This window comes from Meles meles, chromosome 7 (genome assembly GCF_922984935.1).
Source record: "Meles meles chromosome 7, mMelMel3.1 paternal haplotype, whole genome shotgun sequence".
NCBI classification, from domain to species: Eukaryota; Metazoa; Chordata; class Mammalia; order Carnivora; family Mustelidae; genus Meles; species Meles meles.
Window position 1 is genome coordinate 12,198,367 of NC_060072.1, and position 12,680 is coordinate 12,211,046.

The 12,680-nt window shown below is 60.0% G+C and overlaps 1 protein-coding gene across 1 annotated transcript in view; it reads right to left on the minus strand.

Annotated features, from left to right (window-relative positions):
• Positions 1-10,534: 10,534 nt before the first annotated feature.
• The window catches only part of TOM1 (target of myb1 membrane trafficking protein), a 42,405-nt gene continuing 40,259 nt past the window's right edge, over positions 10,535-12,680 (minus strand). Inside the window, exons 13-15 of the mRNA XM_046012419.1 lie at positions 12,608-12,667; positions 11,542-11,581; positions 10,535-11,452 (exon numbers count right to left, since the gene is read on the minus strand). Of these exons, the coding sequence (XP_045868375.1) occupies positions 11,295-11,452; positions 11,542-11,581; positions 12,608-12,667 (258 nt within the window). The 3' untranslated portion in view covers positions 10,535-11,294. The remainder of the gene's footprint in view (positions 11,453-11,541; positions 11,582-12,607; positions 12,668-12,680) is intronic.

Here is a 12,680-nt window from a genome sequence, read left to right on the forward strand (position 1 = left end):
TGAGTCACTTACTGGGAAAGTCCCTCACCCACTGGGCCACCTCCAAGTCCCCTGTGACAAGGGACACATCGGGGGCCTCCGCGGGGCCTGACCGCAGCATGAGTGAGTGAAGGCAGCTGGGGCACACAAGGCCCAAGTGAGGGGCAGCTGGAACTCTGCTCTGGCCAACTCCTGCCGTGTAAGACATCCTTTTTTATTCCTTTTTTAAGACACCCAGTGTAGGGTACTTTGTTTTTTGGTTTGTTTTAAGAAGGTTCCACACCCAGCTTGGAGCACGAGGTGGGGCTTGAACTCACGACCCTGAGATCAACAGGGACCTGAGATCAAGAGTCAGTGGCCCAACCCACTGAGCCACGCAGGTGCCCCAAATAATTATCTGATGCTCTCAGACACCCAGTGTAGGGTACTTTGTTTTTTCGTTTGCTTTAAGAAGGCTTTTATTCGGGGCGCCTGGGTGGCTCAGTGGATTAAGCCGCTGCCTTCGGCTCAGGTCATGATCTCAGGGTCCTGGGACTGAGCCCCGCATCGGGTTCTCTGCTCCGCGGGGAGCCTGCTTCCGCCTGCCTCTCTGCCTACTTGTGATCTCTCTGTCAAATAAATAAATAAAAAAAATCTTTAAAAAAAAAAAAAAAGAAAAGAAATCAGTATTTCGAGAGTTCAACAGTGTGAAAAAAAAAGAAATCAGTATTTCATTGGAAAACAATTTTTTATTAAAAAAAAAAAGAAGGCTTTTATTCCTTTTTTAAAAGGAGAAATGAGAAATTTCACATTGTTTTTCAAATACTGGCAATAAAGGCCATTAAAAAAAAAATCACTATAGGACTTAACATGGCCTGTAGGCCATGAGATGTCTGGGATTTGGGTTCCCTCCCGCTCTCCGGCTGCTTCTCGGATTGTCTGATGGGTCTGTGATTCCTGGGGAGTCCGAGGGGGGCACGGACCCGGGAAGGGATTTCAGAGATGGTCATTCCTGTCTCTTGTTTTTTGGCATGTCCCCCAAGCTGCCCTGTGTCACCCAGCCTTCCCAGGGGGCCACAGACTTCATCCTGCCAACGACTGTGTGTGCCGAGTCCTCGGGGGACTGGTTGTCATCATTCCATCCAAGGGGGGTTCTTCAGGGACGGGTCATCATGGTCCAGTCCCTCCGGAATTTAGTGGCTGGTCTGGGTTTCATGGAGACCAGAGCGCTGTTTTGACTAAAGAAGAAAAGGAAAGAAAAACCTGCTCTTTCCCTGTGTGTCTGGGAAAACAAGGGCTGTGGCTTCCTCCTGGCTGGGTCCTCAGAGCCTAGCACAGAGCAGGGCAGGGTCACAGCGATGGCAAACCCCACGGGGACGGTGGCAGGCCGGACGCTGGGAATCCTGAGCCTGGCCTTCGGAGCTCCGGGGAACAAGACTGAAGGAAGGGAAATCAGGATCAAAGAAGGCGAAGTGTGTTTGTTTGCCTTAACCACTAGTTCGATTTTTTTTTTTTTAAGTGACCTTTAAAAAGGTTACTTAAAAAGTAATCAAAGCCACACAGCTTGTAGGTTGTGAAACCCAGAAGCGGTGCCTTTTTTTTTTTTTTAATTCATTGTGGTAAAATACACATAACATAAAATTAATCATTTTCACCATTTTAAAGCTTGTTCAGTGGCGTTAAGGATGTTTGGACTATCGTGTGACCTGCACCACCGTCAGCCTCCTGTACTTTTTCCATCATCCCAAATGGAGACCCAGTACAGACTGAACCAAGTTAGAGTTAATGGCTTAATTGGTGGGTTGGCATTGGTGAAACGGGTTCCCATGAGAGGTGGTGAGTGTCCCATCACTAGAAGCATGCAAGCCAAGACTGACTTGACTAGCAGGATGGCACCCCCAGTCTAGAATGGTACACTCGTCCTTACCAGATTTCTCCTGGAAGGTGAGACCAAAAGGCTTACCTGTTGCTGGGGTGAGCAGTTTTGCCGTGTTTGTGTGTGTGTGTGTGTGTGTGTGTGTGTGTGTGTGTGTGTGTCCCAGGGGACGTGATTTGACCTGCAGTTTACCTGCGTTAAAAACACGCTGCCCAATAATGAGGCTCCATTACATCTCACACATCTCCCAGTCTCGTCAGGCCAGTCTGAGTCCAGCCCCCAGACGCGGCAAGTTCATTCATGCTCCTGCTCATGCCTCGCCTTCCAGAAATGTCGAACAGCCCCCTCCACTTCTGCAACAGGTAGGAGGGTATGTAGTGTACGGTAATCTGGGGGGTAATGTAGTCGTCGCCTCCCGCCTTCCCTTTGATGACAGACACCCAAGTTGTTCAGGATTCAGATAAAAACGTGCTCAGGGAAGGCAGGCCCAGGGCCAGGGCATGAGTCAGGATTGGTCTAAGGTGTGGACGCTGAGCTATTTTGCAGTTCTGTCATTCCTCTTTGCCAGTACAGTCACGGAGGTGAATTCCGAGATGGAGGAAGGACATGGTCAGGAGGTTTGAAGTGACTTGTCCTGAGCTGAATCCTGAAGGGTAAGTTAGTTACCTGGGGTAGGTAGGGCAGTTCTAGAGGGAACAGCATGTGCAAGGGGCCTGTGGTCAGGTTGTGAAACATCTGTGGTGGGAAAGCCAGCCTGTGTGTGTGTAGAGTGCAGAGATCTGGAATGTGGCAGGGCATAGACATTGCCCCACTCCCACCCCAGGGCCTGAGAGGCCAGGCCAGGAAGTGGGTCTCGAGTGAAGGGTTTTAGGTGTGTGTATTGGGGTTTGGTGTGGGGGGGGTATTGTGAAACCCAGTCAGGTTAGTCTTTTGACATTTATTCTGGCTGCGTGTGAGCAAGGCGCTGCAGGGAGGGTGGTGTTGGTGCTCCAGTCCCTTCTCTTCACGCCAAGTCCAAGTCCAAAGCCCTCTGAAGTTCTCTCAGATCCTGGATGCTGATGTTTTTGCCACTTCCTCTGTCCCCATGGCTCCTGCTTCTTCCTCAGCGACTCTGCTGGTCCCCTGCTGACTCAGATGTGAAACTTCACCCCTTCTCCATTTACAAAATCCTACTCTTGGCAAATACTTGTGAGCGGAGGGTTTACTAAAGACCCTGCGGTCCCAGAGACACTTCCGTGTGGCAACAGTAATAAGTCTGTTCTTCCCCACCTTTTCCTGGCCTCCTGGGGTCTTCCCTGCACCCTCCCCTGCCCGCCCAGGGGCTCCCCTGCCCGCCCAGGGGCTCCCTGCCCTCTTGCCGGAGGCCTCAGGGAAACCGGGGATTTCCTGTCGCACACAGAGTGGTTCCAGTCTCCCCAGCCCCCCACCACCAAGCTTACACATCTGAAGTCATTCTTCACAAATCTGAAGGTGACGTCGGTTCATTTTCTCCAACCGCAGCCTTCTACCGGGCCCAGCCTCCCATCCGCAGCCTTTGTGACGCCTCAGGGAGTTTTGTGGAACTTTCTGGTCACTTTCACAAGTGACAAAGTCCCATCCCAAGCTTGTCCTCCTGTGGTTTGACATCACCTGCCCCTCCGTATTTCGGGCCTTGCTGGAGGGACATGGGAGGGGGGTAGAGTGTCTGCTCCTTTGCCCCCCTTGGCTCTGTCCTCCGGGTCCCTTTCTCGTCTGTGGGCTGTGGCAGGGAGGAGGGAGACGGAGGGGCCTCCCGTCAGTGGGCATCCAGCGGTTTTTGCTGCGTGACACTGCTCTCTCCTGGGGGGCCTTGATGTCCTCGATGTGGCAGGTGTCTATGCAGGCTCTGGATGCACAGGGTCGGGGGGTGGGTTGAAGAAGGGATGTCTTGATCTACATCCGTGCTGGCAGAATGGAAGGCGGGAAGGCGCCTGGACCAGGGGTGAATGGAGGGCAGGGCGAGGATGAAGGAGGGAGGGAGCCCGGCTCCGCCTAGGGGGTCGACTACCCCCTCCTGGCCCACGAGCTCTGAGCTCTGCTGCAGCATTGAGAGAAAGCCCAACACTGTCTGCTCTGACCCTCAGCTGGTCAGCCACGGCCACGGGTGGAACAGCTGGTGACAATAACTGGGGAGGAGAGATGGAGAGGCTTCTTGCTGGAAGTTGGGAGGCTGAAAGCCAAGATCCCCAAGTGCCAGGGAGGGCGAGGCCACGGGGAGAGAACCAGTAGCTTCTCGGAGAGTCAAGGCGCCCACCCTAGGGTCGGGTTTGCAGCGTGCAGGGACCAGTGCTGGGGCCAGGCTGGCCCGGACAGGTGGTGGTGACGTGTGTGGCCAAGGCGGGTGGCAGTGTGGGGTAGTGGGGGGCCCCGGCCAGGGTGAGCCCCGCTGTCCTCAGCTCCTGTCCGTGCGGGTCGGGGTTCGGCCCCACACAGTGGATGGACAAACAGGCAGGTGGTTAGTTCCCAGGGACAAGGCTGCCTGGAGGGCTCCAGCTGGAAGGAGAAACTGCCCGGTGAGCCACGTGGGGGACACACAGTCCGAGGACAATGCATCCAGGCAGAAAACCTAATTCAGGGTCCTTGGTGGAGAGCTTTACACACCCCCACGCCGGCCGCTTGGTCTCTGGGGCGTACCATTCTGGGGGAGCTTGGAGCAGAGGGAGGGTGCCCGGAAGGGTTTCTGGACGGCGACTTCCAGGGCCCTTATCCCCCTTACAACTGTTTCCTGCTAGGGTGGTCCAGGGGAAGGTCTGCAGTTGTAGTCCCCCCTCCAGGGTGGGCCCTCTCCCTGCAGGTGGTCAGGAAGCTTCTCCAGACTCAGTGTCATGGTCCCACCCACCAGCCTAGGGCCCCGCCTGCATTTGCCCTGCACAGGCGCGCACACACGGACTCACACATACTGTAACTTTGCTGGCTCCCAAGCAGTCCCAGCCTTACCTCTCCTCTCACAAAGATCCTTTCTCCCCAGAAAAGAGCACTCAACAAGGCCTGTCTGCTTCCTAGCTGTGTGACCTTGGACTCTTCCCCTGACCCTCCTGAGCCTCACTTTTCTTCTCTTTAAAATGAAGAGTCCTTCTCCATCCATCTCAGGAGCAGCAGGGGCAGGGTCCCACCACCTCAAGGGCATCCCAAGGGCAAGGAGCATCGACAGCCCCCTAGCCTTGCTCCTCAGTGGATCGGCTGCTTCCCCTTTCTGGGGGCTAGCTTGGGGTGGGGCCACGGGCTGGGTGCAAGGGTGTTCCCAGCTTGGGTTTCACTTCCCTCCTGCCTCGAAGAGAGTGGGTCAAGCTCCCCAGCAGGACCTAGGAGCCCCAGGCCAGGCTGGAACAAGGTAGCCTCCAGCCACCTTGCACTGGGTGGGAAAGTGGCCCAGTGTTGAGGGAGCCCGTCCCTGTTTCCCTGTCTGCGATATCGCAGTGGTCCCCTTGCCTGTGACATTTATCATTGGGGATTCTCGGCCTGGGTAGGTGTGGACTTCTCCCCTGTGTCAGCCAAGTCTGGGGTGCAGCCTCAGCATGGAGCCAGACTGGACAGTAGGGGAGAGAGAAGTGGGGAGTGGCTTAGGGCGGGGGCAGGGAGGGGCCACAGCACTGAGTCGGAGGAGAGGGCAGAGGATGCTTCGCCAAGTGTGGCCCTGCCCCGGGGTAGGCTTGGGTCTGCTCTAAGACACACCAGGTGGCTTGGGGACCAGGACAGCCCATAGCTCAGGCTCTATCCAGGCCCCTGTGACCTTTCCTCTACTCTCCCAACCCTGTGTGCCCTTGGCCCCAGTGGCTGCTCCTTTCCGGGCCCTCAAGGCCAGTTTGGCCCAAGGATGGATCTTTGAACCACCCTCACACCTCTCCTAGGGGCGGGGGGGCAGGGGAGTGGAGGAGGGTGTTCTCCGGGGTCACCGTTCTGCAGAGCCCGTGTCCCGACACCCAAACAGGTAGGCCTGGCAGAATGGGCAGGGGGCTCAGAGGGCTTCCGTGTATCTGACAGTGCTGGGCTGAGTGTTCCCCACCCCGATTTAATCTGAAGTCCTAGCCCCCCGGGACCTCAGAATGGGACTGTATTTGGAGAAGGGCCTTGAGGGCGGGGATTACAGTTAACTGAGACCATTAGGCTGGGCCCTGACCTGACCTGGCTGGGCCTTAGGACAGTGCAACACACAACACCCGGGGATGGTGTGACATTGCAGGGAGGAGACGGCCCCTGGGTGCACACCCGCACCTTCCTGCGGTTGAAGCCCCTTGGCCTGTGGTCCTTGGTGGTGGTGGCCCCACTCAGCACATCGACAACAACACAGGGCTTCTGGGTGCTTTCTGATGCAGGAGGCAGGCAGCTGCTGTGTGCGGGTGTAAATTTCAGAGCCACACAAATGTTCGCATGGTTTGTGGGGACCGTGGGGACATGGATGTCACTCATGAGGCATACTCAGACCAACCTTCTTAGAAGCAAACCTCCTCGTGCTCCTTCTGCTCCTGACCCAACAGTGGCTTGAAAGCCCGGAGCTGGGAGCAGGGCCCGGCAAGGCAGGCAGCCGCCTAGGGGTGCGGGGTGGACTGCCGCGGCCCGGAGTGGGGTGCTGGAGACTGCGGGATGAGAGGGGTCTGAGCAGGGGCCCAGGCACGGTGAGGGGCACATCTGAGGGGCAGGGCCGTGGCTGGGTTCCGCTCTGCCGAAGGGAGCAACAGATAGGGAACACCAGGAGGAATCCCACGTGGCAGGACTGTAATCGGAGAGGCCGTTGTGAACGTGTGCTTTGCTGCTTGCACAGGCAGAACCAGGTACAGGCAATCTGATCTGCAGGGCCTGTCCACCCGGAAGCGCAGGGTCAGAGCGCCCTGTGCTTTGTAGGATGCGCTGGCAGCTTCTGATTTGCTGCCTCCGCCCCCGCCCCCCCCCCCCCCCAGCCCTGCACCAGTTGGGGCAGGAGGCAGATGGAAAGGGAGTCTGCGTGATTTGGATGTGGAGACAAGGAACCTTGGTGGTGGGGCCCCTGCCCTCCTGGCAGCCACCTCGCCCCTCCTGGCGTCAGCACCCAGGGAGAGGGGGGCCACCTCAGTGGTGGTGGACCCCAGCCCTACTTGCCGCTGCAGGCCCAGTGCATGCAGCGCTGCTGCCATCTTGTGGTCACCCTGGGACATTGCCCCGAGCCCCTGCCGCTACTGAAGTGGGGGGCACCAGGGGAAGGCTCTGCAAACCATCCTTGGTCAGCTGAGCCCGCACCACCACTTGGGGCAGCAGCCCAGGCCTGGCAGAGCGGCACAAAGGCACTGTCGCAGGAACTGGGCTTGTCCTGGATGCAGCAAGCACCCTGGAGGGCTGAGGTCCCTGAAACTACTCAGGAGTCTGAGGGGTGGTGCCCCTGGCGGGCTGCCTGGAGCAGAGGCAACTCTGCATCGAAGGGGTACCATCCGTGGCAATAGTAGGGAGTATTTTCCTCACAGGAGCTGTGCAACTTGCCATCTCCTTTAGTCCTCACCACAACTGCAAGAGGGAGCAACCGCTATAGCCCAGTTTACAAGTGAAAAAACGGAGGCACAGAGAGGTTAGCAATTTGCCTAAGGTCACAGAGCTCTGAAGTGGCCAGGCCTGGATTTGCTGTTAGGACAGTTGGAGAGGTGGGATGCTGACCCTGGGGCAAGGGGTAGGTCGGGAGGTCAGTGTCTAAGCTCAGGGTGGGGATCTGGAGGCTCAGGGAAGCTGGGAGGGAGGGTGGGGGGTGGAAGTTCTGCATGGTGGCTCTAGTGTGTGCTTCCCTCAGCCCCCAGGGGCTGCCTCCTAGAAGCCCCTTCCCCTGCTCGTGGGCTGGGCTCCATTCAACTTCCCTGTGTCCCTGGCCTGATGCCACCTTCCAAGGCAGCTGGGCCCAGCGGGAGCGGCTGGTGCCTCATTAATCCTGGCCCACCCCCCCCACCAGCAGCTGGCCCTCTTTCATGTGGGGCGGCATGACTTCCTGGAGCCTGGGCCTTGGGCCTCAGACACACACACACACAGTGGCAGTAGCTGTCTCTTGGGAGGAGGAGCCCTTGGGGGGGGGAGGGTCCCTGGTGCTTCCTCCTCGCCTCCCAGCAGGGGAAGCCTGGAGACCTTCCTACCAGCCCTGCCACCCACCCCAGCTAACCTCTTCAGTCTCGCAGTCTCGGGCCGGTCAGAGGCTCTCCTCGACCTCTCAGCTCTGTCTGTCTCCCATCAGCCTCCTTCCTTCATCCCGAGCATGTGGCGCTTTTCATATTTCTGTCTTTGTTGCCCCTTCCCTGCCGAGTAAGTCACCAGACTGGCACAAGGCCACATTCGCCTCGTACCCTCAGCGCTTAGAATGCGCAGCTGGAGCTCAGGGGACTCCACACACAGGAAAGCATCAACGACTTGGCTGTCTAGCCACCAACAGGACCACGAGCCCCTGGAGCCAGCCACAGAAGGTTCCCTGGGCTTCGGGGGCTCAGAACTTCATAAAATCACAATTCCCCACTGAGGACCCCTGAAACAGGGCTGTCACTCTCCTGGGGACAGACGAGTCAGGCAGGAAGGTGAGTCGAGTGGGGAAGGAGGGGCAGCGGGGTAGAGGACCAGGTCCCACTCTCCCATTACTTTGTGGGTGACTAGGCAAAGCCTTGCTTCCCTGAGCCTCAGTTTTCCCACCTGGAAGCAGCGATCAAAACCATCGGCCACACAGGGCTGATGTGCCGGTGGAAAGGCCCAGGCCTACCGAATGAGGTGGGGAGGGCTGCGGGAGCTGCAGGGGAGAGGGAGGGAGCCCATCTCTTCCCTGTCCTGTGAGACAACCCCTACGCTCCCAGGTCAGGCCCGGGGACAGACCTTTGCGAGCAGGGGATACACCTGCCAGAGCTCACTAGGATCGTGCGCCCACCCCGCACCCTCCCTCCCCAGCCGTGAGCAGGCATGCATCTGTGTCAGCGTGTGTGGCCATCAGCCGTCCAGCCAAGCCAGCAGTGGGGATGCGAGCCATCTATTGTTGCCACAGTACTCTTGTCTGACCCTCGGATGCCGCCGACCTCAGGCACGCAGGGACCAGCTGGAGGTTCATAAGATGCTAGAGACGAAGCTCACCCAGACCTCAGCTCCCGGTGCCGGACCCCGGTGTGCTGCTGCGCTGTTGCTGGGACCAGCAAGGATGAACCGAGGTGCTGGCATGAGCACGGACTCGAGGAGGCAGCAGGGCTAGCGACATAAGCTGCCCGGGGCCATTCAGAGGAGGCCGAGGTCACCAACAGCCGGTCCCCTCTGTGTGCTGAGGCAGGCTAGGATGGATGGGGCGCTCATGCCTGAGGGGGCGGCGCAGGGAGCCGAAGTGGCCAAGCCACAGTGTGGTGCATGAACTCAGGCTCCCTCCTGGCTTTGAGTCAGAGCAGCTGGGGCAGGGTTGGCAGGGCTCCGCCCCACGGCATGGGGGGTCACCTGCCCAAGGACTGGCCCATGTCCAGGAGCCACTTAAAACCTTGTTGAAACCAGAGGCTTCCCGCTGCCTGGGCTCACGCACAGCTCAGATACGCAGGAGGCAGGAGGCAAGCTCAACGTCTGGACCAGCTGAGCCCGGGAGGCGCAGACGGCGAGGACCCGGGCGGCCTCCAGCTCCCCAACGCCATCAGACCAGGCTGACGGCTCTATGCCCAGGACGGTGGCATAGCCGCTCCCTCCTTGCCCCAAAAGGGGTGGTTGAGTTTGAAGAGCTCAGACGGAAGGTGCGGCTGCCACCCGCCTCCAGGCCCGGCTCCTCTGGAAGCTCTGAAGCCTGGCCCAGACAAGGAGACTCCCGCCCCCCTGCCCTGCTGGGGGAATGGACAGGCCTACAGGTGTCCCCGGAGTTCCCTGCCCCATGTCCACCTGGAGGGCTGGCAGGGCCCTTCTCCTGCGTGCTCAGCTCCAGGCCACCCCTCACGTCATAGGTGCTGTCTGCTTGTCACTGATGGGAGCCGTGGCTGCTCAGAGACGGACCCGGGCCGCACTCCAGGTGCCCCTGGACCCAGGCATTCTGACTTCTGCTCTGTTTCGCAGGCTGACCTTCCAGGCTGGCCCCTCGCTCGCACCGCGCAGCAGGCCCCGTCCCTTCCGCCGCTGACGGCTGGACCATGACGTTCTAGCATGCCTTAAAAGCAGGGACTCTTGGGGAGCCTGGTGTGGAGATTCCAGACTGGAATAGGAGGGTCTCCAAGAACGGATACCCTACGCCCGGCCTGTGGCTCAGCTCCCCAGGCTGCGTGCTAAGTCACCCCAACTGGGCCTCGGAGCCGCCATCTGAAAAATGGGGACACGGCATTGGCACACGGGGAAATGCCAGCGTGTGAGCAACGGCTGCATCTAGGCCATGTTCTCTGGCTGGAGGCAGCTCACCTGACCCCGAGTCAGATGTGGCTTCTGTAAGAGGAGATGCTAACTTCCGCCAGCGTCTTGGGACAACGCCGTGTGCCTGGCACCTGGGCCTCCGACAGGACGCCCACACTGTGCCCACTCCCGTGCCCTTCCTGCTGCTGGGCAGGAGCTGGCCTGAGGGGGGACGGCAGTGGGGAGGGATGCCAGAGAGCAGTGCTGCACCTGCCCGTCTCCGATGAGGGGGGCACTGGGTGCCCAGCGGTAGCACCGGGTCCTGCTGCTCTTCCCGGACCACCCGCAGGTGCCTGTCTTCTGGATGGCCCCCAGCCCAGCCAAAGCACTCCCCGCAAGCCACTTCCCTGCCGGAGACCAAACAGCGTTGTTAGCAGGGTGCTTTCCTACCTTTAATTGGGGCTACAAAAGGCACCTCTCCCAGTACAAGAAGATAGATCCACAGGTGGGCGGGCTCCGGGCACGGGGGGAGCCCCGCCCAGGCGGGAACAGCAGAAGGACGGAGGAAAAGGCAGTGGAGTCGTGGGAGTCACGGGTGCTCCAGGTGGCCCTGGGAGCCTCCCCTTTGCGGCCTGGGGAGGTCTCACCCCTACCATGTACAGCTTCGTACCTGGCCAGCGCGGCTCGGCACCCCCTCAGCAGCTGGCCAGAGCCTTTGGGCTCCACAAGGCAGGTGTCGGGGAATGGCCCAGGGGCTGTGACAGAGGCTTCTGCTGTCTTCAGCCCCAGACAAGGCCTCGAGTGGGCGCCTCTGGGGATGGGTCCAGGGAGGGGATCACCCAGGGCAAGGAGTCACAGCAGGGCGACCGAACAGCCGGCCTGTCACAGGGTCCCCCGATTCTCAGCCAAGTCGTGGTCGGTCGGGGAAGGGAAGGAGGCAGGAGCCGGCCAAGATCCCAGTGTGGAACTGACCTGTTACCCCGATTCATCCAGCGACCTCTCCATAGCCCAGGTAGTGAGGCCCAGCCACAGCTGGGTCAGCCTGGCCTCGAGGAGAGTAGAGGGGTAACAAGCCAGCCTCAGAGCAGCCTTAACACCGAAGGAAGGGAAGAAGCCCCAGCCGAGGGGTTGTGGGGGCAGCAGGGGCTCGAGCTGCGGGCACCAGGCCCCACGCTCATAAGGCAAACAGCGTGTCCTCGTCTTTCTTCTCCTGGGTCTTCTTTTGGGGGGCAGTGCCACGAGGGGGCCCCGGGGGCCCCTCGGCCGAGGGGCTGGAGAGGTTGGGTAACCGATCAGCTGCTTTGGCCCGTTCTTCCAGGAACTTGTCAAATTCTAGAGGAACAAGAGAGGGGCTGGGGGTGGGTTCTGCAGGGTGTGGGGGGTTGGGGGGCAGAAGGGGCGGGGGGGGCGGGGCCTACTACCTTCGCTGGTGACGCCCTTGGGCTCCTCTGCACCATTCCCCTGAGAAAGCAGAAGGAGGCAGAGGTTAGCCACAGTGGTCCTGGCGGGGCTGGGCAGGCACAGGCTGCTGAACCCGAGCGGGCCAGACTCAAGGCTCCAGCTGGGCCCAGGACCCGAACCTCAGTCCCACCCCCTCCTGAGCTGCAGCCTTAGGTTCTACCTGACTGCTCTGTGCCTCAGTTTCCCGCATGGCAGAACTGGCTGTAGTGGAATGTTACACGGAATGCCGAGCCCAGGGTGCGGGGCCCCAGGGGTCCTGGATAAGCACTGGGTCCTTTCCTTCCGGTGTGTAGAGACCGGACAGACTTGCCTTTGTGGTGGGAAGGGACCCAGAGACGGAGACCACGTGGGCTAAAGCTGGGGGCAGGGGTGCCTTCTGTCACCACCCGACCAGGGACACTTGCCTGACCTCAGGCAGAAACGTGGTCTTAGCCACTGGCAGAAGGCAGCCTCTGGGCCTGGGAGTGCTCAGGCCCTCGGTCTCTGGTGCCCAAAGGTGGAGTGGCAGAGGCGGGGGAAGGAGCCCTGGGCGGAAGAGCCAAGGCTGGCTGCCCCTTCCATCTCTGGGGGCTGTAGGGCTCTGCAGACAGCCTGGGCCCCCGCTACTTCCTGGGCTCAGCACCCCTCATGGCTGCTCCTCAACCCCCGCGTCTGGAAGACGGGGCAGCCGGTGGTTTCTCTCAGACAGGTGCTGGGGCTCCCCGGGCTGGGGCAGGCGCAGGGCTCAGTGTGGTCACGGTCACCCATGGCCCGTCCCGCCTGCCCTCCAGCTGGCTGAGGCTCCCGTGGACCCAATGTGGCAACAAGCTCAGGAGAGGGTCTGATCCAACAGCCGTGAGGGGCCGGGCCCAGGCCCTCCGCTGAACGGAGTGCCCACGAGAGGGTGGTGGGAGGCGTCCCACAATGGTGCTCCCTCCTCACCAGCTGTTCACCCTGCACCCATGACAGTCACCCACTGAGCCCACTGTCAGGTGTGCGAGAAAAGCACGTGACCTTTGTTCCTGGGCTGGGCGGGCCCTGGCTTACCACGTCAGTGGACAGCCACTGCTCGATGTCCTCCATGAGGCAGGCCTGGGTGACAGGGATCTAGAAGGAAGGG